The following is a 25,162-nucleotide window of genomic DNA, read 5'->3' as shown; positions in this document are numbered from 1 at the left end:
CCCCCTTAGCAGCCATTTTCAACACAGAGAAAGCTAATTTTGGTCATATAGAGGCTACAAGAGTCCACCTCTTCCAGCCTAGTATCATCATGCCATAGTTATATCCTATGGTAAGATAGATCTGCCAAATTCATGTGGCTTTAATGAAGGTGGGAGAGAAGACTCTATTTATACCCAGGTTTATTTGCTGAATAAATTGCTACACATTCTGCCAGATATCAGAACCATTCAACATGGAGCTTCTGAGTTTGCATGATAAGGAATGGCAGAATTCACAATTCCTTATTACAACCAGGCAGTAACTTGAAAAAGTGCAATGAATATTAATGATGTTACTTGCTGATGATCAAACTTGAATGCCAAGCACCTTTGGCTGGAGTTCTGAATTAGGTGTTGCATATGTCCTAGTCCTCATTGAACACATTGGGGAAGAATATTTGGGAGGCTGATTTGGGAGAGACTTACCACCAGCCAGTGGCGTTCCTGCCTAGGGACAGGGGGTACCCTATGTCCCCGGGCGCCCCCCATTTGGTCACGTGGGGGGCGCCAACATTTCCAAGAGGTCATTTGCAATGGTTTTTTTTAAATTTTTCCAGTAATGTTTTTTTCCACATTCTGGCCCTGCAGGGGGGGGCGCATTTTTAAGGCTAGCAACACAAAAATTTCAAGATACCATCCAGAGACTGTCCTGATGATACCAACCAAATTTGGTGATGATTGGTTTAGGGGCAGCAAAGTTATGGACCCCCAAAGAGGGTGCCCCCAACCCCATTGTGTTTTCAATGGGAGCTAACCTGAGATAGGGGGCTATCCATTTTGAGGGACCATACCTTTGGTCCCCTGAACATAACTTCACCAAACCTGGGCTAGCAACATCATAAGAATAGTTAACAGATGATACCCTGAAATTGCTTTGGTGTCACTAGCTTTAAAAATACACCCCTTCCAGGCACCCTAAAATTGCCCCAGATTCTTTGTTTTGCAGTAGACTTTGCTCCCATTGTAGCCAATGAGGGGAATTTCTGAGTGTGTAGGCAGGCTGCACGTTTTTTTTTGAAAGATAAGAGGCACCAGACTTTCAGGTATTGGCTCCAGGAGGGGGCCCCCTCCTGGTAATAGTATCAGGTTTGGAGACCTTTGGCTTCTGGGGGGTTCAATTTTATGGGCCCCCAAAGGCTATTTTGTTTCCCCACTCCTGCACACTTGAAGAAGCCTGTGGGCTGAGTTCTCTCAGAACTCTCTCCAGCTTCGCCCCCACCACTCCCAGGAAGCCAAAAGCTCACCAAGCTTGGATGCTGTACCAGGAGACCCTCCTGGAGCCACCTTCGCAGTCTGGTGCGCCTCTATCTTCAAAATGTGCAGCCTGCCTCCAGAAATTCCTCGGCCAGCTCGTAGCTACAATGGAGCAAAATCACTACAGAGCCTAGAATCTTGGGCAAAATTTTCCTTCGTGAGGAGTGCCTGGAAAAGCAGTGTATTAATATTACAAAGCTAAGTGACACCAAAATTTCGAGGTATCATCTGTTAGCTATTCTTATGATGATACCAAAGTGAGGTGAAGTTATGTCCAGAGGACCAAGGTTATGGTCCCTCAAATGGTAGACCCCATCTCAGGTTAGCTCCCATTAACTAATGAGAGATGAAGGAAAATATTCCATTTTGGGCTGATCCATAACTGCCTAATCTGCTAAGCTGTCATCAAACTCAGAATGGTATCATCAGGGCATCATCAGAACGTCTGGATGATGCCCTGAAATCATGGTGCTGCTAGCTTTAAAAGTGTACACTCCCTGCCCAGGCTGAAAAAACACCAAAAATACCCCCCAAACCCCCCAAATACCCTTGCCTTAGCATTTTGTTCATATTTGGGCAGAGACATAATCGGGTTAACAATTTTTGTCCAAATGTGCCTTTAAATTTGCCCCAGATTCCAGCCGAGAATCTGCTATTTGTTTCATCTGAATCTCAGCCCTCAAAAGTGATGCTGTTTTGTTTTTTAACCGGGGACCCCAGTTTCTCCCTAAGGTAGGTTTAAAAGAAGAATCTGAGCTCCCTAGTTTAAACACCATTGAAAGTAATGCTGTTTGGGGGTGGATTCCGCTGGCGTTGTTTTGTGAGAGATTATGCTGACATTTGTTTGGTAAATGTTTTGCTGGGGAGTGATTTGTGAGAGATTTACATGCTTAATACCCACTTGCACTGGCAGGAATTGTTTCTCAGGCTAACAACCTACCTCATAGGGTTGTTGTGATTAGGAAATTAGGAAAAGAGTTGGTGGGGAGAGAGCCATGTATGTTTTGATGGGAGTGGGAGGTGTTTTGTGAGCTGGTACAAAAAATCATTGTTTGGTCATGGTGGGGGAGGGTGGCAGCCCATATGCCGGGTGGGGAGGGGGGCGCCAAACTCAGGTTTTGTCCCCGGGCGCCGGTTTGCCTAGGTACGCCCCTGCCACCAGCATATTCAAAACAACTTTAAAAGATTTGCTTCAGATTCTACATATTAGTAAGGTTGCCACCAACAGGTAGGGAAATTCTTGGAGATTTGGGAAGAGGAGAGGAGAGTGAGCTAAACAAGTTTTATGTCATAAACGTCACCTTCTGATGATGCCATTTCCTCCTAAGTGAATTGATCTCAGCAGGCTGGGGATCAATCATGATTTCAGGAACACAATTTTTGTATTTATAGTTTTGGCTTACTCTTTAGTTATCTAGCACTATTTTGTTTGCTGGCGTCATTATGCTGCCTATCTGCTCTCTTATTGTGGCTCATGCCCTGCAGCTTTGACTGTGAGATGCTTGTGGATTGGTTAGATTTTATCAGTTTTCAGTCCCTTCCCTTCCAATCATGATTCTATGAGAACAAGCCCCTATCCTGCTTATATGTTATCAGCTGCAAACTCATCAGTACTTTCTTCCACAATATCTTTTCCCTTATATATAATAGGGTACTTTGACGCCAGTTGGGACAATATAATAAATGGTTACCTGTTCCGCCTTTAGACAGTTTCCTCCATTAGCTACAGGCTGTCTTGTTTGGAGCAACAAGGAAATAAGTTTTGATCATAATATCCCCTTTCCTCTCTTTCTTTGCAGGGTGAGTTGCTGAGTCCATGTCGGTGTGATGGGTCAGTGAAATGTACGCACCAACCCTGTCTGATCAAATGGATCAGTGAGAGGGGATGTTGGAGCTGTGAGCTGTGTTATTACAAGTATCACGTCATTGCCATAAGCACAAAGAACCCCCTGCAGGTAAAGGTACTAGAGATTATTACAAAGTCTTTTCTTATGTTGTTTTGACATAGGTTTATGCATTCTCTCCTTCATTGTTGGATGTGTATGCAGCTTCCCATTGTTTTGTGCATTGCACAGTGAATTGCAAAAGTGAAACTTCCTCTGGGAGTGGAAAAGGCCTGGGGGGAAATTGTGGAGGAGAATCAGTATAAAAGAAAGGGGGAAAATGTCTAGACAATATTTAACACTCCCCCTGCATATGTTCACATATGCATTAGTGTCATGAGGCTAACACAAAGTTGGGAATGGAGATGTATGTTTGGTTTGTTTATTATTTTATTTAAAACATTTTGAATGCTGCTTTTCCACCTAATCAGGATTTCCAAGGTGGTTCACGTAGAAACATTAAAACATTTGAACAGTTATTCCCGTAGGGGATTTCCCTTATCTGGAACTATAATAAGGTGAGCTTGTCAACAGTACTAAAAGCACAGGACTTTCTAAACACAAACACACAAAATCTACATAACACAACCAACTAAAGAACAAACCATAAACAAACCAGAACAAACAAAGAATAACCAGACAACCATTAAACCAATGGCTAACTCATACCTTAAGAAAATACTCTCTTGTAACATGAATGGATTAAACAATTCCTACAAACAAAAAAACCTCTTTATTTATTTGCAACACCTCCTTATTTTTGTCAAATGTCATATGGTTACAATGTTATAATGTAATACCACATAGTTATAATGTCACAATGTTACAATTCGTATTCCTAAATTTACAAGATTATAAATAAGTGCTAAGACACATAGTTTATTTCATATGTGATAAGCAATATATATAATATGCTTTTCCTTTATTCTGTTATAAACCATAACTCTATATCAAGGGGAATTACAGCAATTCATTATATCTCAAAGAAAGTATAACATTTATAACAAAGAGATAAAACTAAAAAATTGGGAAATACTTCTACAAATGTACAGTAACAGTTACCACTGTGAGATTCTTTATTCTATTTTATCTCAACTTATCTAATAATACTGTTAAACATTATTACTGTTTACTAAATATTGTACATAATATCTAATAATTAATGCTAACATTTAGTAAGATAATTACCATTTAATGCTTCTTATATCACTATTCAATGCTCATAATGGTCACGATCATCGTGCATTGTTTATTATTCATTATATCACTCACTGTCAATAATATTACATATATACTTATTCTTCTCTTTTTCTTTTAATGCAACTGCAAATGTTACAATATGGCTCCTATTTCTCATAATTTTCTGTTCTGTCTATGCTTACAAAAATAAAATAAAAATAAATTGGGGGAAAAACATTTGAACAGTTAAAACAACATCTGAAATATAGAATAATACAATAGAAACACATAAATCCTTACTAGAACCAGGGAGGAGGCCCTAATGCAGTTATTAGGGGATATGCCAAACTAAACTAAAAAGTATTCACCTTCTAGTAGAAGACATTGACAGAGGGAGGGAGACAAATTTCTGCGCAGGGGGCAGGGTGGATTCCAAAGTTTTGGTATTGCAAAGGACTTTCTTGAGTTGCCACCTATCTGGCCTCAAATGGCCAGGGCAACTGAAGCATGGCCTCCAGAGATTATTGTATGTTAGGCCATAGAGAGCTTTTAAAAATCCACGTACCAGCACCTTGAGAATTTGAGCCTGGAACAAAACTGGAAAGCCAGAGTAAGATGGAACAAGACTGGAGTGATGTGGTCCCCATGACCCACTTCCAGTCAACACTCAGGCTGAAGCATTCTGTGTACCAATTATTTATCCCCAGACAGTGCTTCAAGGGGCAGCGGCCCATGATGGAGTGCATTGCAGTAATCTAATCTGTAGCCTTGTATTTTACCAAAGGAATAAACTATAATGGCAAGATTTTTTTTCTGTCCAGGAAGAGAGAGGCACAGCTGGCTCTAGAAAGCTGGAAGCTGCTGAAAAGCACCCCTGGCCATTGCTGCCCATCTAATTATCCAAGCTGTGAATCCTGCTCCTTGCTAGCAATTCCTAGGTCAGATCATTCCTCAACCAGTAGCACCTCCTTTTTGCTGGGAGTAAGTTTCAGCTTGTTATCACTCATCCATTTCCAAACTGCCTTCAGGCATCTGTTCAGTTTCCACAGCTTCCCTGGGATTTGCTAGTAATACAAGATAGAGCTGAGTATTATCTGCATATTGGTGGCAACTCAGCCTAAATCACTGGGTGATCTTTCCCAGAAGCTTTACATAGATACTGAAAATCATGGTGACAAGACAAAACTTTGGGGAACACTGGAGGACACAGTTCAAGGGGCAGAGCAGCAGTCCCCCAGTACTATACTCTGAAACCTACCCTTGAGGTAGAACTAAAAAAACAGCAGAACAGTCCTGAAATGCGATCCAGAAGGATACCATGACTGATGATATCAAAAGCCACTAAAAGGTACAGGAGAATTAACAGGGTCCCACTTTCTCCTCCCATCTCCCAGCACATGTCATCCAACAGGGTAACCAAGGCCAAGTCAATCCCATAAATAGGCTTGAAACCAGACTGGAATTGATCCAGACAATCTGCTTCATTCAGGAATCCCTGAAGTTGGCCAGCCACCATTCATTCAATCATCTTGTTCAAGAAAGGTATACTGGATGGTATTCAACTCTCCTGGATCTACAGAAGGTTTCTTTAGGAATTAATACACCATTGCCTGCTTCAAAGAAAGAGCAACAACCCACTCTCTCAGGGAGGTGCTCACTATCTCTGGAATCTAGTCCACCAGCTCCCTCCCTGCAGCAAATTTAAGCAGCCAGGAGGGTCAAAGGTTGTACAAAGGTTGCACAAGCAAGTTTTAAACTTCTGAGAATCCAGTCCACATCCTAAGACTACACAAGCTGGGAGGAATCCCACACAACTTAACAAATCAGCACTCTGCGATCATCTAATCCTGTTGCTTCTAATGTAAAGTCCAAGTCAGAACAGATGCAACTGATTTATTGGCAAAGCACTTAGCCAAATGTTCACAGTGGACAGAGAAGTCTATTTCCTCCTCTTGGTCAGAACTCAACAGGCCACTGACCTGAAGAGTTCTGTAGGTATAAAGTGTGCAGATGCAATAGTGGTGGAGAAATATTGTTTCTTTGCTGCCACCACTGCCATGGAATAGACTTTAAAACATGCTTTAGCCTGTGCCTTGTTGGATTTGACTGGAGTCTTTCTCCACTGTTGTTCTAGCTGTCTTCCCTGTCTTTTCATTATTCACAGCCCCTCAGTAAACTAAGGGGCTTCTTGGGTTTTTACATCTGAGAGATGGTGCTTAGGTGTGGTTGTGTCAATTGTGCAGGTGATTCCCCATTCCAGAGGTCAACCAGGACATTGACAGCAGCACCAACATTATCAGCAGGAAAATCCCCTAATGCCATTTGACTGCAGAACAAAGAATCTTTTGGAGCCAAAAATTTCTTGCAGGGTGCCTGGATAGGCGGTGTAGTATTTTTTAAAGCTAGTGACACCAAAATTTCAAGGAGTATCGTCTATTAACTGTCCATTCTTCATGATGCTACCCAAGTTTGGTGAAGTTATGTCCAGAGGGACCAAAGTTATGGGTCCCCTCAAATGGGTAACCCCATCTCAGGTTAGCTCCCATTGAGAGAAGCTTAATGGGGATGAAATTATTCCATTTTGAGATCCATAACTTTAAGCTGCCCTGAACCAAACATCGTAAACTCGAATTGAGGTAATCATCAGGGCATTCTCTGGGATGATGCCTCCTGGAAATCATGGCGAATGCTGCTAGCTTTAAAAATGCCCTCCCTGCGGGCTGAAAAAACACCGAAATACCCCCCCAAAACCCCCAAATACCTTGCCTTAGAACACGTTGTTCATGTTGGAGGCCAAGACATAATCCGGACAATTTTTTGATCCAAATGATATTTAAATTGCTCCAGAGTTCCCAACCAGATCTGCTATTTGTTCTTCATCTGAATCTCCAACCCTCAAAGAGTGATGCTGTTTAGTTTTAACCGGGGACCCCAGTTTCTCTCCCTTAAAAGGTAGGTTTAAAAGAAGAATCTGGAGCTCCCTAGGTTTAAAAAGCACCGGTAGAAGTAATGCTGTTTGGGGGTGGATCATTCCACTTTAGCGGATTGTTTTGTGGAGGAGATTGATGCTGACGACTTTGTTTTGGTAAAATGTTTTGCTGGGGAGTGATTTTGTAGAGAGATTTACATACTTAATGCCCACTTGCACTGGCTTGGAATTGTTTTCTCGGAGCTAACAACCTACCTCCCTTAGGGTTGTTGTGATTAGGAAATTAGGAGGAAAAGAGTTGGTGGGGAGAGAGCCATGTATGTTTTGATGGGAGTGGGAGGGTGTTTGTGTGAGGCTGGGTACAAAAATCATTGTTTGGTCATGGCCAGGTGGGGGAGGGTTGGCAGCCCATATGCGAGGTGGGGAGGGAGGCCAAACTCAGGTTTTGTCCCCTCGAGCAGGTTTGCCTAAAATGCGCCCTGCCACCAACATATTCAAAACAATCTTTAAAAGAATTTTGCTTCAGATTCTACATATTAGTAAAGGTTAAGCTGCCACCAACAGGTAGGGAAATTCTTGGAGATTTGGGAAGAGGAGAGGAGAGTGAGCTAAACAAGTTTTATGTCATAAACGTCACCTTCTGATGATGCCATTTCCTCCTAAGTGAATTGATCTCAGCAGGCTGGGGACTGTCAATCATGATTTCTAGGAACACAATTCTTTGTATTTATAGTTTTGGCTTACTCTTTAGTTATCTAGCACTATTTTGTTTGCTGGCGTCATTATGCTGCCTATCTGCTCTCTTATTGTGGCTCATGCCCTGCAGCTTTGACTGTGAGATGCTTGTGGATTGGTTAGATTTTATCAGTTTTCAGTCCCTTCCCTTCCAATCATGATTCTATGAGAACAAGCCCCTATCCTGCTTATATGTTATCAGCTGCAAACTCATCAGTACTTTCTTCCACAATATCTTTTCCCTTATATATAATAGGGTACTTTGACGCCAGTTGGGACAATATAATAAATGGTTACCTGTTCCGCCTTTAGACAGTTTCCTCCATTAGCTACAGGCTGTCTTGTTTGGAGCAACAAGGAAATAAGTTTTGATCATAATATCCCCTTTCCTCTCTTTCTTTGCAGGGTGAGTTGCTGAGTCCATGTCGGTGTGATGGGTCAGTGAAATGTACGCACCAACCCTGTCTGATCAAATGGATCAGTGAGAGGGGATGTTGGAGCTGTGAGCTGTGTTATTACAAGTATCACGTCATTGCCATAAGCACAAAGAACCCCCTGCAGGTAAAGGTACTAGAGATTATTACAAAGTCTTTTCTTATGTTGTTTTGACATAGGTTTATGCATTCTCTCCTTCATTGTTGGATGTGTATGCAGCTTCCCATTGTTTTGTGCATTGCACAGTGAATTGCAAAAAAAGTGGGAAAACTTCCTCTGGGAAGTGCGGAAGAAGGCCTGGGGAAATTGTGGAGGAGAATCAGTATAAAAGAAAGGGGGAAAATGTCTAGACAATATTTAACACTCCCCCTGCATATGTTCACATATGCATTAGTGTCATGAGGCTAACACAAAGTTGGGAATGGAGATGTATGTTTGGTTTGTTTATTATTTTATTTAAAACATTTTGAATGCTGCTTTTCCACCTAATCAGGATTTCCAAGGTGGTTCACGTAGAAACATTAAAACATTTGAACAGTTATTCCCGTAGGGGATTTCCCTTATCTGGAACTATAATAAGGTGAGCTTGTCAACAGTACTAAAAGCACAGGACTTTCTAAACACAAACACACAAAATCTACATAACACAACCAACTAAAGAACAAACCATAAACAAACCAGAACAAACAAAGAATAACCAGACAACCATTAAACCAATGGCTAACTCATACCTTAAGAAAATACTCTCTTGTAACATGAATGGATTAAACAATTCCTACAAACAAAAAAACCTCTTTATTTATTTGCAACACCTCCTTATTTTTGTCAAATGTCATATGGTTACAATGTTATAATGTAATACCACATAGTTATAATGTCACAATGTTACAATTCGTATTCCTAAATTTACAAGATTATAAATAAGTGCTAAGACACATAGTTTATTTCATATGTGATAAGCAATATATATAATATGCTTTTCCTTTATTCTGTTATAAACCATAACTCTATATCAAGGGGAATTACAGCAATTCATTATATCTCAAAGAAAGTATAACATTTATAACAAAGAGATAAAACTAAAAAATTGGGAAATACTTCTACAAATGTACAGTAACAGTTACCACTGTGAGATTCTTTATTCTATTTTATCTCAACTTATCTAATAATACTGTTAAACATTATTACTGTTTACTAAATATTGTACATAATATCTAATAATTAATGCTAACATTTAGTAAGATAATTACCATTTAATGCTTCTTATATCACTATTCAATGCTCATAATGGTCACGATCATCGTGCATTGTTTATTATTCATTATATCACTCACTGTCAATAATATTACATATATACTTATTCTTCTCTTTTTCTTTTAATGCAACTGCAAATGTTACAATATCGTTCCTATTTCTCTTAATTTTCTGTTCTGTTTATGCTTACAAAAATAAAATAAAAATAAATTGGGGGAAAAACATTTGAACAGTTAAAACAACATCTGAAATATAGAATAATACAATAGAAACACATAAATCTTACTAGAACCAGGGAGGAGGCCTAATCACAGTTATTGGGGATATGCCAAACTAAACTAAAAAGTATTCACCTTCTAGTAGAAGACATTGACAGAGGGAGGGAGACAAATTTCTGCGCAGGGGGCAGGGTGGATTCCAAAGTTTTGGTATTGCAAAGGACTTTCTTGAGTTGCCACCTATCTGGCCTCAAATGGCCAGGGCAACTGAAGCATGGCCTCCAGAGATTATTGTATGTTAGGCCATAGAGAGCTTTAAAAATCCGTACCAGCACCTTGAACTGAGCCTGGAACAAACTGGAAGCCAGAGTAGATGGAACAAGACTGGAGTGATGTGGTCCCCATGACCCACTTCAGTCAACACTCAGGCTGAAGCATTCTGTACCAATTGTTGCTCCCAGACAGTCTTCAAGGGCAGCCCCATGATGAGTGCATTGCAGTAATCTAATCTGTATTTTACCAAGGAATAAACTATAATGGCAAGATTTTTTTCTGTCCAGGAAGAGGCACAGCTGGCTCACAAAGCTGAAGCTGCTGAAAAGCACCCCTGGCCATTGCTGCCATCTAATTATCCAAGCTGTGAATCTGCTCCTTTAACCCAATTCCTAGGTCAGATCATTCCTCAACCAGTAGCACCTCCTTTTTGCTGGGAGTAAGTTTCAGCTTGTTATCACTCATCCATTTCCAAACTGCCTTCAGGCATCTGTTCAGTTTCCACAGCTTCCCTGGGATTTGCTAGTAATACAAGATAGAGCTGAGTATTATCTGCATATTGGTGGCAACTCAGCCTAAATCACTGGGTGATCTTTCCCAGAAGCTTTACATAGATACTGAAAATCATGGTGACAAGACAAAACTTTGGGGAACACTGGAGGACACAGTTCAAGGGGCAGAGCAGCAGTCCCCCAGTACTATACTCTGAAACCTACCCTTGAGGTAGAACTAAAAAAACAGCAGAACAGTCCTGAAATGCGATCCAGAAGGATACCATGACTGATGATATCAAAAGCCACTAAAAGGTACAGGAGAATTAACAGGGTCCCACTTTCTCCTCCCATCTCCCAGCACATGTCATCCAACAGGGTAACCAAGGCCAAGTCAATCCCATAAATAGGCTTGAAACCAGACTGGAATTGATCCAGACAATCTGCTTCATTCAGGAATCCCTGAAGTTGGCCAGCCACCATTCATTCAATCATCTTGTTCAAGAAAGGTATACTGGATGGTATTCAACTCTCCTGGATCTACAGAAGGTTTCTTTAGGAATTAATACACCATTGCCTGCTTCAAAGAAAGAGCAACAACCCACTCTCTCAGGGAGGTGCTCACTATCTCTCTGGAATCCTAGTCCACTCAGCTCCCTCCCCTGCAAGGGCAGAATCTTAGAAAGCAGCCAGGAGGGTCAAAGGTTAATACAAAGGAGTTGCACAAGCAGAAGTTTTAAACTACAAGAATCCAGTCCACATCCTAAGACTACACAAGCTGGGAGAGAACTTCCCACACAGCTTAACAAATCAGCGCTTCATCGCGATCATCTAATCCTGTTAACACTAATGTAAGAGTCAAGAGTCAGGCAGATGCACAGCTGGTTATTCAGCAAAGCACTTAGCCAAATGTTCACAGTGGACAGAGAAGTCTATTTCCTCCTCTTGGTCAGAACTCAACAGGCCACTGACCTGAAGAGTTCTGTAGGTATAAAGTGTGCAGATGCAATAGTGGTGGAGAAATATTGTTTCTTTGCTGCCACCACTGCCATGGAATAGACTTTAAAACATGCTTTAGCCTGTGCCTTGTTGGATTTGACTGGAGTCTTTCTCCACTGTTGTTCTAGCTGTCTTCCCTGTCTTTTCATTATTCACAGCCCCTCAGTAAACTAAGGGGCTTCTTGGGTTTTTACATCTGAGAGATGGTGCTTAGGTGTGGTTGTGTCAATTGTGCAGGTGATTCCCCATTCCAGAGGTCAACCAGGACATTGACAGCAGCACCAACATTATCAGCAGGAAAATCCCCTAATGCCATTTGAAAACCTATTCGATCCAACAAGCGATGGGGCAGATCATCATGGCCATTTGTGCATTTGGGTTCTGCTCTGCAGTAAGTGTACATTACCTTCAGGTCAGATTCTCAATTGCACAACTGTGCCACAGATGAGAACATCCCTGAAGTTTCTGAAAATAGGGCAAGTGCAACTTTTTCCCATGCCTTTGCAGGGAAAGTAAATGAGATGGTGTGTGTTATTTCCCTTTAGGTTTTCTCACTCCTCCACCTCTTCCCCTGTTCTAGTTCCACCATTTGAGATTGATCAGAAGGGCTTCTTTTCCCCCCATGTCTAAAAGTCTGTCTATGGATCAAAGGACCATGCCAGCAAAGTAACACAGAAGTCAGTAAAAAAAGAACCCCAAAAGTGAAAAAGGTCAGCAAGAAAAATGGTGGCAGGTAATGGAAGCAAGGAAACTGTGGGAGGCTAGTAATTCCACCAGTTCCACCATTACATTAAGAGCGATCGGAAGGGAGGCAAGGTAACAGTAGCAGTGAAAATCTAGCTAGCTATCTTTAATCCAGAAAAATAAAGCTAGACCCCAGACGGGAGACAAAAAATGACTTTAATGCACCTTTAGCAAAATCTCTTTAGCAAAATCACTCGAGACTCAGTGTTCCAGAGGGACAGCGAGGAGTGAGGACAGAGCAGAACACACTCAGTTTTAAGTGGAATTGTAAGCTAGAATTCAGGAATCTCAGAACACAGCAGGCTAATTTCTATGAGTTCAAGAAAGAAGTTTAGTTAAAAACACAAACAATTCCCGCCACTGATGTGAGTCCACAAGTGATTTCCAGGAACTCTTGTACATTCCGGCAATGTTGAATTTCCAGAATACCTAGTACATTTATGTAACTGGCTAGAAAAATCTATTTGGAAGGTTTCTTGCTTTAGTAAAGTGGCCACTTAACTTGAACCACTCTCATTAATGAGCATCTTCCAGCTGGAAGAGCTTCATGGGAAAGGCAATATTCATCTATTTTTCCATGGTGAAACTAAACTGATCATAAACTTAATATTTTTTTAAAAAAATCTAATTTAATAAACTATTGGCCTATCTGCATGGTAGTCTGCAACTTTTATCAAAACACTACCCCAAGCCCAGTTAAGTTATAAATATATGCTAAAAGAAATAAATTGTTAGCAGCATGTGTGATGTGACATCACTTCTGGGAAAAATGGGAGGCATGACAATTCTGGTTAATTTTTTTTCCTATATAGTGTTTTCCCAATCAAAAATCTCCCTCTCCAGCTAATTTAAAACCCTGGTGGAGAAAAAAAATCCCATAACTTTGTTTATTGTCCCTAGAATTTCCTCCAATGACGGCCTGAAACAGTCTGGGGGTGGGCAGAAAATGGCACAGGAGGGAGAGTTAATCCTTCCTGGCCCAGTGCCATGGCCAAGTCCACGTTAGTTGAAGAGGGACACAGATGCTTTTTTCCCAGCTAAATTATGTCTGAGGATCTCATCACTGATTTGCAACATTACATGGAGCCTAAGCAGAGTTAGGAGCACAGAGTAATTCAAATAGTCTACACACTCTTGATGCGTGCTAACTGGTCCTGTTCCATTGTTGTAAATACTTACAAGGGGTAGTTCTCTTTGCCTCAGATGTTTTCTCAAATAAATGCATATTTTTTTAAATATTATGAACATACAATTGCTGGATAACAGTATTGAAAGCAGAAGCCCTTTTCAGTTATGTTTTTGGCACTCCTACTTCACATACCAGACAGCATGATCACTGTTTTGTGTAAACAATGGGAACATACTGTGAAGGCTGGGGGTTATGAGGGAAAAAATTCTTCCACCTCTCAATCCCCAAAGGCAATGAATGTGTCCAGAATCTCATAGTAGGATCTTATTTTCTTTCTGATTATTCCTTTTAGTTGTCCCACTCGGTTTCACTTCAAAACTTAACTGAACCAGTTTTGGAAACTGAATTAACTATAGAAATTTTATTAACAACTTCAGGGGATTAGATTAGGAATTGTCAGCATAGAAAGGCAGTTTTTATTTACAGTTATTTAGGTGTTTTCAAAGCTCAGTGCAGATTATCATTGGCTTTTAGAAAAAATGTCAATTTGTCACAGAGTTCTCAATGACTATAAAATATGATGCTTCACCAAATGTATTCTAGCTAAAATCCAGTGGTTCATATGGTAACTGGTGCCATTGCTTTCACCTCCTGCATGTGAGCTCCCAAAGACACTTGGTGAACCACTGCGAGTAGCAGAGTGCTGGACTAGATGGACTCTGGTCTGATCCAGCAGACTCTTTCTTGTGTACTTATGTTCTTGTTGACTATATGGAAAGGAGTATTTCACCACTTACTTTCCCTTCGGGCTTTTCAAACTTTAGGATTACTTCCCAGTACTTAAAGTAAACCCTACTACAGAACTAGGGATGGTAAATCTTTCTCATATAGAGAGCTTGGAATAACCTTCTGACAAGAGAATGGTCCCTCTCTGACACAATCTATTTCCCTGTCAGTTCTCTCAGTTCTACCCATCCTGTCCAGAAGACTGATTAGCTCTGTTCCAAGAACCTGGACTAGGAATTCTTTTCTCCCTGAAGTAAATTCCCTTCCTGGTTAGAGTTAGGGACTTTCTTCCAATACTCTCTTCCCTCCAAAATCACTGGTCTGTCCCAAACAATAAGACACATCTGTCGTATCTGGAACTCAGAGATGAACTCCTTCAATTCTTGTCTGATGCTCTAACTACTTCTAAAAGTTCACCCACTCCCAGCATGTCACTCACATTCTCAGGCTCTGTGACGGTTTAATGCTTTACATTCTGACTTTCATGCCTCTGCCTGCTGCTAAATCCATCACACATAATATTTTCCGGCTTCAGTATATATGATCAGAAACCCAAGTTTTCTGTAGGTTTGTATTTGCAATTGAAGCATTAAAATGTATGTATCATAGTGTCATACTGTTTGCACAAAATGGGATTGCATTTATTAGGAGGATCATACAGGAAGTGAACTGCTAAAACAATGTAGTAACTAAAAAAGGACTATTGAAATCATGAAATTTAGTTTAGGTTTAATAAAAGTGGGAAAATAAATATGGACATGGGTGCTGTGTGGTTTCCGGGCTGTATGGCCATGTTCTAGCAGCATTCTCTCCTGATGTTTCGCCTGCATCTGTGGCTGGCATCTTCAGAGGATCTGGCATCTTCAGAGGGTCTGAATATGGACATGGTTACTGCAAACATCAGGTCCTATTACTACTGTCTATTGTCCAAAAGATGCAGGACAAAAACACAATACACAACCACAGAGATGTTTAAAAATGACTAAAAGGATTGTGTCCTTCTATAGGTGGATGTCATAAAGTTGCACAATGTTGCTCTACAGAATCTATCTCTCCAAACATTAAATATTTAAAACCTAATTTGTATTTAGCTCTAGCAGTGAAATCCAATTATCAAATACAACAGACTACAAAAAGGATTTTTTTAATTCACAAAAAAATGTAAAAGGAAGTCAAACTTTATTTTGCCATCTACAAGAAATTAGCAGGTAAACTCTTGTTTGGTTTGTACATGCAGTAAGAACAGAGCTGTTGTCATTCGATGTAGTAGTGCACTGCCGACCCAGCAGTGCCGTAGTAGAACGTTGGGACGCCAACGGACCCAAGTGCTTGGCCTTGCCCGGTCGCGAGATCGCACTCCACTCCTCATCCCCCCCCCCCATGAGTCACGGGTTAGAGTGAACTGCTCTGAAGCTCCAATCACCGGCGCTTAGGGGACAGCTATGGCGTGCTTGCCCCCAGGTGAGGATTAGGCTCAGACAGCCAGACGCCGCTTTCCTCTCTCGCGACGTGAGCTGGTAGATGAGATCATGCATCACCATGATGATCTCCCCGACCTCCGCTCTCCCGGAACTCCCCAGTCCTCCTCCTCCTACACTGCCCCGATAGAGTGTAACAATAAAAGGTGCCAAGGAACCGGGCAGGCCAGGAGACTTCGCTAGGAACACGGACCCTCCGGGTCTCCGCTGCTGGCGCATCTCCACCAGATGTTATCTCCGCGTCTCGCCTCGTTTCTTAAGTGCTGACGCGCCAAGTGGAGCCTTATCGAGCTATTACATATTTCTATATTGCTATCTTAACGCATATTTCAGGATTCCTTCGTAATTTTCTTCTTTAAGCAAGGTTCTAGGCATGTTACCCACAGAACTATAACTAAAACCTCACTGATGAAGTTTGTCAATTTGGGATGCCACCCACCTCCTAAATTTGCCACATTTGTATGGTGAGTACATATTGTGTGGCTTTCTCTCTGATCTGAGTTTTCTGCAGAAATTGCTTGATTTATTGGATGCATTACACATAACACACTTTTACTCAAAGCCATCCTTGTACAAATACCAATAGCCAGAAAAAAATCCATGCACTGTACTCAATTCCAACTATAATAAGCACTGCTAAATAACACAGGTTTTTAGGTTTTTCAAAAACTAGGCAGAAAATATCTCCTTCTCAGCTCCTGCAATGTTCATTCTGGAATGATAGGACTACCGCTGAAAAAGATCACAATTGACTGCTACAAAATTTGCAATTTTACTGGAAGGAATGGCAAGCAACCTTTTTGTAGGTTCTTATCTTTCCATTTTGATGGCATGTTATATAACTTTTTTCGCTCTCCAAGAATATTTGCACATATGTACTATGTTGGCCCATGTTTTAACTCAGTTTCACTCAATTTCCCTCCTTGCTGCAGCCCTGTTTCCAAATGAGTTTTGTCCATGTGGGCCCCTTATTTCCCCAACATCATCATTTTGGTGTTTAAAAGGAACCCCTAATCACCAGTGAAAAAGCTGGTTGGGCCCATACCACTCAACCTCATTCCTGTATGATTTTTCGGCACTCTGAAGAATTTTGGGTTTTATATCAAACCCCTAGCCAGACATGTTGTTGAACATATCAGGGGGTGGGGGAGATAGGCTATTGTTGGTCATTTTAATAATGCCAAAATATAAAGAAGCCCAAAATATTTGATTTATTGTTTTTAATTTGTTAGGACAAACAGGAACTGTGTTTTGAGGAAGGGAGAAAGCCCATTCCTGAACCAGGGAGGAAAGATGAGACTATGTTCCAAAGGACCTAATGACAAAGCTTAGAATATCGCACACAAAATGCAGGATACCCAACACTGGGCTGGGTTGTCAGCTGTGGATTGGGAAAGATTGGGAGAGTATTGTGAAATATTGAGTTGAATGCCTTCAACTCTCAGGTGGGTTGCACAGCCCCTCCTGATGGGTTTGAACCTCTGTAGAGCTTCAATTTTTGCCGGTTTTTTTCAAAGAGAATGAAGCTGTGCCTTTTGCCTCTCCTTTCATACATAATGAAAGAAAAGTAGGACAATGAGGTGAGGTCATGGTGGTAGAAAGGATTTTTCCATGACTTTGACCTTGTTCATTTGTTTTTGTTGTCAAATCACATGGTGACCCTGTAGGGTTTTGAAGGCAAGAGGTGGTTTACCATTGTATGCCTCCATCAATGGCATAATGTCCATTGGGCAATGTGGGCAGCTGCCCAGGGCTCAGGAATTTTGCAGGGCATGCTCCTGTGTTTTTATTTTTGGTGTTTTTTCACATTTCGGCCTGCAGGGGGCGCATTTTAGAGATATCAGCAGGATATCATAAGGAGATGTCCTGATGATGCCTCCCAAATTTGGTGCAGTTTGGTTCAGAAGGTCCAAAGTTATGGACCCCCAAACGTGTTGTCCCTATCCCCCATTGTTTCCAATGGGAACTAAGGAGATGGGGCTGCACCTTTGAGGGTCCATAACTTTGTCCCCCCTGAACCAAGCTTCACCAAACTTTTTTTGGGGGGGTCATCAGGACAGTCTCCTGATGATACCCTGAATTTTTGGTGTCACTAGCTTAACAATTGCCTTGACAGGCACCACCAGAAATTTGCCCAAGAATTTGCCCAAGTTGAGAATGCCAGATATGATGGGTGCTGTGTACTGATCAAAACCATTGGAGCATCTAGACTAGTGGTGAATATTCTGATAATCAGTATTATGTGCTGTCTTAAGCAGTATGTATGTGACCTAAATATGAAACCTTAGGCATGCGTGTTTATATCCAGAGGTGGGATTCAGCTGGTTCCCACCGGTTCAGCAGAACCGTTAGCTAAATTAGAGTTGGTTCACCGAACCGGCTGCATCCCACCACCCCAGGGAAGGAAAAGCGAGTGAAGTGTTAGAGCCCCGGAGAAACATAGAGCCTCGGCAGCAGGCTTCTGCAGGGCTTTGAACAGCCCCTTGTTTCCCACCCTGGCAGCAGGAGCGAGGGGGCTGTTAGAGCCCTGCAGAAGCCTGCTGCCGAGGCAGCAGCCTTCCACAAGGCTTTGAACGGACCCTCTGTTCCTGGCCTTGCAGCGGGAGCAAGGGGGCTGTTAGCAAGGGGGCTGTTAGAGCCCTGCAGAAGCCAGTGGGAGTGAGAGGGCTGTTAGAGGCCCACAGAAGCCAGCAGGGCTTTGAACGCCCCCTCGCTTCTCACCAGGGCAGCTGGAGCAAGGGGGCTGTTAGAGCCTCACAGAAGCCTGCTGCCTAGGCAGCAGCCTTCTCCAGGGCTTTGAACAGCCCCTCTCTTCGTGCCCTGGCAGCAGGAGCAAAGAGGCTGTTAGAGCTCTATAGAAGCCTGCTGCCTGTGCAGCAGCCTTCTGAGGGGTTTTAAATGGCCCCTCGTTTTCCACGCTGGCCGTGGGAGCAAGGGGGCCATTAGAGGATCCTCTGAAGATGCCAGCCACAGATGCAGGCGAAACGTCAGAAGAAAATGCTACTGGAACTCAGCCATACAGCTCAGAAACCCCACAACATTCCAGTGATTCCTGCCGTGAAAGTCTTCAATAGTTCATAGTTCTCTTCTAACTGGGTGAGAGCCTTGTAAGGGGCAGTGTCATATAGACTATAGGCCTACTAGTTTGGATACCAGAAAGGAATCAGTGATTATGAAACTGCATTATTGAGACAGAGGCCAACTGAATTTTTGCATTCCTTTAATTTCCCTTGCAGTTTTCTCCTTGAACATTTATTGAAAGTACTCCAGTTGGATGCATATATATCCCTTTGGGTATGGAACTAAGGTGAAAAAGAAGCAACATCCCCCAGAAATAGGCAATGAACACACTGCGTTCCAACAGCCGAACTTCAAAGCATTGAGCTGCAGCACTGAAGTTGCATAAGTCACTGAGGAAAAGATTGCAGTTCTCTGTCCATTTGACCCTTATGAAGAGAGAAGGCAGAGGATTCAGCAAAATGTTATGGACCTAACACTAAGCCTTCCTGATAGGAAGTTTCACTGCACTTTTAGTAGGCCCCTTCCGCACACGCAAAATAATGCGTTTTCAAACCACTTTCACAACTGTTTGCAAGTGGATTTTGCCATTCCTCACAGCTTCACAGAGCACTGAAAGCAGTTTGAAAGTGCATTATTCGACATGTGCGGAATGAGCCTGAACAACTCAGACTGAAGAACACAGGAGCAGAGGAGCAGCGATCTTAACTGATAAAGAACCATAAATAAATATATGCAATTCATTTCTACAGTTTATTCAAAATGCAGGATATGTGTTTTGGGGTACTTTTTTTTCTAGGGAAGTCAGAAATTTCTCTGCAACCAGGAATTATGATTTTTGTTATTAACATATTACATTTTATTTCATCTTTCCACCAAGGAATTCAGAGCAAAATACATGGCAATCGTGCTAAGGCAGCATGATTGGCCGTAGGTCACCCTATGAATTCCATGGAAATGTGGAGATTTAAACCCAGATCCAATCTGCAATCCTGAAAAATTCTATTTCTCTTTCCCTTAAAATAAAAACTGACAGTGTGATTTTCAAAATTCAGATGCTTTTTTGTTTGCTCATTTAATTTACTTTTTGTTCTGTTCTACAGGCCATCTAATCCAGTCCATTATCTTTAAACCAAAAATAGGCTGATTAAACCATCCCTTATGAAGCAGGTCATATAATAGAAATATATTGCCTATGGTCAAATTATCGTTTAGCAACAGGAAGGCAAAACTGGGTGATCTAATAAAAGAGGTACTTGAAAATCACATATAATTTCCAGATGCAGTCAGATACAAGACTGTTGGTTGCTTCCAGAGTCTACTGTGTAATAATGTAGTTTGTTCTGTTGAAAAACTGCTTTCTGCTTTTACAAAAACACATAAAAATGCTGTGGTTGTTAATTTGTGGCCACTGGTGCTATTGTCTAAGGAATTTCTCTTGTATATCATTGTGATATCCTTCCTTTTTCATTTTGAGCTGTACCTTCTGCCCTCTGTTCCCTTCTTGCCCTTTTCTTACTGCAGTGGCAGGCCATTTCTTTGACCGTCATTGAGAAAGTTCAAATAGCAGCAGCCATCTTGGGTTCCCTCTTCCTTATCGCTAGTATCTCATGGTTAATCTGGTCAACCTTCAGTCCTTCTGCAAAATGGCAGCGCCAAGACCTGCTGTTCCAGATCTGCTATGGAATGTATGGCTTCATGGACATTGTCTGCATAGGTAGGTGAATAACTCTCAAAGTTAACATAATATGGTCAAGAAAGAACTGGGAGCTGGGATGTGTGTGAGAGAGAGGCAGACAAAGGGGGCAAGGAGAAGGAGGTAGTTTTTTTGTTAACTGTCAGGAGTTGCCTTTTTGGTATATATATTTTTCAGAAAAAAAATTGTCTGATTCACGAGAAATCATTGAGACTACCTAAGAATCTTCCTGAGTAACAGGAATGTTTAGAACCTTTCAAGTTAGTTCCGATATGGATATTTTCCAGTACTTTGGTATAGAAAACTGTAGCTGTTCCTGATCATGATACTGAACCATTAGAAACATAAAGCTGTTGAATATTCTATGTTGTGCTCCTTATGAATATTTAAAGAAAAACCCAAAATTGGAATTTAGATTTGTTTGTTTTCTGTTTTTTTTTAAATGTAATGCTTAGAGGAAGTGTTGCTTGTTAAAGTAAGAATGACTTCAAAATATTGGATTTCAAAATTCAAAATCAGTTAGAAATTAACTGTAGCATTTTACGGTCTTCATGGTTTGACATATGTACCAGAAACCATATGAGATCTTTCTACAAAGCACAACAGAATAATGTCTTAGTGTCTACCTCTACACTATAAGTTATAGTTGGACTCTCTCTTTTGCCAGCATTATGCTACCCTATGCGAGGAGATTAGACTGAAATTAACCTCTTCTACAAAGGTCAAATCCAGGGTGTAGTCTGCTTGATGTGTGGGAAAGTCCTAGTGCTGCCATGGAAAACACAAGATTGGAGGAAGCCACAGATGAGGCTATAACAGTATACGTAATGCCTTAGTAAGAGTCATTAAATGATCATAATGAAAGCTCTGTAAATAAAATCATAGGTTTTTGATTTTGTAGTTGCTGAACTCACTAAATCAAAAGATGTTTCTTTGCAGTAGCACAAAATTACCTATCATCCAATTACATTGGATAAATTATATAAAATATGGATCCATTTTTATGTACTTTACTATGGCTTATCAAAATGAATTTCTTTATGCTATAGTTCTTGGAAAGGGGAAAACCTACTATTACAGTTGTCTAATATACTTCAGGTGACTGGATTAGTAAAGTGCTGTGTCCTGTAAAGCTTATAAAATGGGGGATTGGCTTTTATTTGATTTATGTCATATATTACAGAAACAGTATGAAGAGGGACATTATTGTTCAATGTATTGTCGAAGGCTTTCACGGCCGGAATCACTTGGGTGCTGTGTGGTTTCCGGGCTGTATGGCCGTGTTCTTGCGCAGCATTCTTCTCCTGACGCTTCGCTTCTGCATCTGTGGCTGGCATCTTCAGAGGATCTGATGTTGGGAAAGCAAGTGGGAGCATATATCTGTTGGAGTGTCCAGGGTGTAAGTGGAGAGACCTTTGGTCTGTGAGTAATCAAAGAAGGCAACCAGGTCGAATAGTTGAGGGCATCTGAATAGAAGTAATGAGTAACAAATGAAGACTATACGCATACGGGCTTAACACTGGAGATAGCAAGGAATCACTGGTGGGAGCATCTTCGAATAGAAGTATTCCTGGCTTCTTTGTTTCTTTTGTCTATGGTCATCCTGGGTTTGTGTGTGGAGCTGGAGTTAGACACTGTCTTGACTCTCTAGTATTTTTCAACACTGGCAGCCAAAGTTCTGTTCATTTTCATAGTTTCTTCCTTCCTGTTAAAATTGTCCATGTGCTTATGGATTTCTCAATTGTTTCTCTGTGTAGTTTGGATCGAAAGTGGCTTTCTCTTGTAGAGTGGTCCTAGAATTTCCCTGTGTTTTTCGTCAAATAGTATTCTATGTCCAGGTTGGTTTATCATGTGTTCTTGCTATTGCTGATTTTTTCTTGGCTGAAATAGTCTTCGCAGTCCCTTTCGTGGTTTTTTCTTTGGATTAACGTGTCTGTAAGCAGCAAAGGCGCTTGGTGGTTCCTATGTAGATCTTTGTCCTCAGCTGCATTGGTATGCGAGTAGACCCTGCAGTAGCATAAAGGGATCCTCTCTTTATCCTTTAGCTGAACGTGAAAGCATCTGGTGAATTTTCTTAGTTGGGCTGTAGATTGTTTGTAGTAAGGTTGTGCTTTCTTCATCAGCTTTTCCTATGCATCAGTGGTTCCCTTGATGTATGGTAAAGAACACCTTCCCTCTAGATGGTCCTCTTTATCTCTTTTGGTTCATGTGGCTTGTTCTTGGTCTTGCAGCCCTTCTGGATTCTCTGTAGGCTAGAGTAAATTCATTACAGCCCTGTAGAGCCCTTTGTTTAGGTGATTCAATTCCCATCTTGTAGGAGGTGAGGGTCACAGTGATTCTGTTTGGCGCCGATGTACCAAAGTTTTTAGTGGTGCTCCTTTTTTGCCCTGGATGGTGATTGAGTTTTTGTGTAGATATCTGTCTGTGCATGCGTAGGGTTTTCTGTGAAGTACTGTGTGTGTCCCAATTCGCTGGTTTGGTTTTATGGATGACCAAACAGTCTAAAAACATGGCAGTTTTCCTTCGTTTTCTTTCTCCATAGTAAATCTGGATGTTTGGGGTGGATCTGGTTGATATGGTCCAGGAACTTGTTTAGTTCTTTCTTCTCCTCAAGTGGTTCCAAATGTAGTGAATCGTAAGTCATCCAAGCATAACGGAACCATATGGTGGGCTTTTGGTGCTGTTTTCAGGGCTTGTTTCTCAAAAATGTTCCATATAAAAAATTAGCTATTACAGGGCTAAGAGGGCTACCTCCATGGCTACTCCCCATCTTTCTGTTCTATAGTATTCTATTATCCCACTGGAAGTAGCTAGTAGTGGTAAGACAATGTTGGAAACAGGGAAGCTGTGATAAGTCTTTTTTTGGGGAATTTCTGGCTAATGAGTGCATCATGCAGTGTCTGCTTATGGGGACCTTGGTGAAAAAGGGACACCTCACATCAAAACTGATCAGTTTGTCATTGGGGTTGAGTTTGGAGTTCTGGGGCTGATTTTTTTTCAATGAAGTGAGTTGAGTCCTTAATGTAATGTGTAGTAAGTCCAATATGGATTTTGCAGTTGTGTGGCCAGAAACTTTGCTGCCAAATCATATGTAGGAGATCCAATTGCACCTTCCTGCCAATAGGTCTGGAGTGGGAGTGGAGTCCTTGTGGGATTTTGGGAGTCCATAGAGTCTAGGGAGGGTGAGCTTCCAGATTTGCAGAGACGCTTAAGCAATGATTGGATCAAATTGAGGAGTTTTTAATCAAGGTGTTGGTTTTCCTGGTGATTTTGTTGGTTGGGTCCTGTTTTAACTTTTTGTATGTTGTGGGGTCCAAAAGTTGTCTGATTTTTTCTTTGTATTGGTCTGTTTCCATGATAACCGTGGCATTACCTTTATCTGCTGGTAGAAACACAAACACAGGATGACCATAGACACAAGAAACAAAGGCCAGGATACTTCTATTCAGATGCTCCCACCAGTGACCTTGCTATCTCCAGTGTTACGCCCATGCTATAGTCTTCATTGTTACTCATACTTCTATTCAGATGCCCTCAACTATTGACCTGGTTGCCTTCTTTGTTACTCACAGACAAGGTCTCTCCACCCACCCTGGACACTCCAACAGATATATACTCCACTTGCTTTCCCAACATCAGATCCTCTGAAGATGCCAGCCACAGATGCAGGCGAAACGTCAGGAGAGAATGCTGCTAGAACACGGCCATACAGCCCGGAAACCACACAGCACCCAAGACATTATTGTTGTTTGTAGTGGAATTTATTAGCTTTCCAACAACATCTTAATATTTGCAACTGGCCTTTTGGTTCATGAGTTATAGCTCAGATTAGAAAAGGTGGGAAAATGGCTTTAACCATCTTGATGATATCGTAAAAACTTAAGCTACCAATCAAAACAGTATATCATGCCAAAACAAAGTATAAAACATAACCTTTTAGAAAAAAAAAAGAAGCTTTGACACTTTATCTGATACTATCATGTAGGTCTGGCCCACAGACTGTATGGGTTGAATCAAAAATATCTTACATAATTCCCTTAACAATTTGTCGCAAATCAAAATGAACAGCCTTTGTGCAACTCAGTAGTGGCATTAGCATGGTAGCTGCCCAGGTAGATGCTGCTGATGAATGCTCACAATTTATTGGCTTGCTTGGATTACATATGCCCCAAGGTCAGCATGGACAGCTCATCTACCATTTAAAATCAACTGCACAGAGCATAAGTGATGCCTTCATGCCTGCACAGTCAGTGACATTTATCAGTTGGTAGCATTCATCATGCTGGCTTGTGCTCAGAACTGACTGGATCGAACTACTGTTCCTAGGTGGCACAGCAATAAAGTATAAATCTACTTAATGCAAACAAGCATGAGCACACTTGGCAATGAAGCAAAATGTGCAAAGATGGAATTTCACAGACAAGTCATGCAGTCTTTTCCATTCCCCATCCCAGCAAGATCAAAACAAATCTCTGAGATTTTGCTCCTGTAGGATGAATAGATCTCTGTGGCAGCTGTAAAAGTCATATTCAATTAAAAATGTTATGTCAAAATTCAAATTCCGTTCATAAAATGAAAGGAGGGAGGGAGGGAGGAGGAGGGAGGAGGGAGGAGGAGGAGGT

General features: G+C 41.4%; 1 protein-coding gene across 1 annotated transcript in view; it reads left to right on the top strand.

Moving 5' to 3' along the window:
* MARCHF4 (membrane associated ring-CH-type finger 4) overlaps positions 1-25,162 on the top strand; it is a 188,857-nt gene that overhangs the window by 144,707 nt on the left and 18,988 nt on the right. The window contains exons 2-3 of the mRNA XM_048487107.1: positions 3,093-3,248; positions 20,369-20,561. Coding sequence (XP_048343064.1) covers positions 3,093-3,248; positions 20,369-20,561 — 349 coding nt within the window. The remainder of the gene's footprint in view (positions 1-3,092; positions 3,249-20,368; positions 20,562-25,162) is intronic.

The sequence above is a fragment of the Sphaerodactylus townsendi genome, linkage group LG02 (genome assembly GCF_021028975.2).
Source record: "Sphaerodactylus townsendi isolate TG3544 linkage group LG02, MPM_Stown_v2.3, whole genome shotgun sequence".
Lineage (NCBI taxonomy): Eukaryota > Metazoa > Chordata > Lepidosauria > Squamata > Sphaerodactylidae > Sphaerodactylus > Sphaerodactylus townsendi.
Note: the sequence above shows the minus strand (reverse complement) of the source record. Positions and strands in the feature narration are given on the sequence as shown.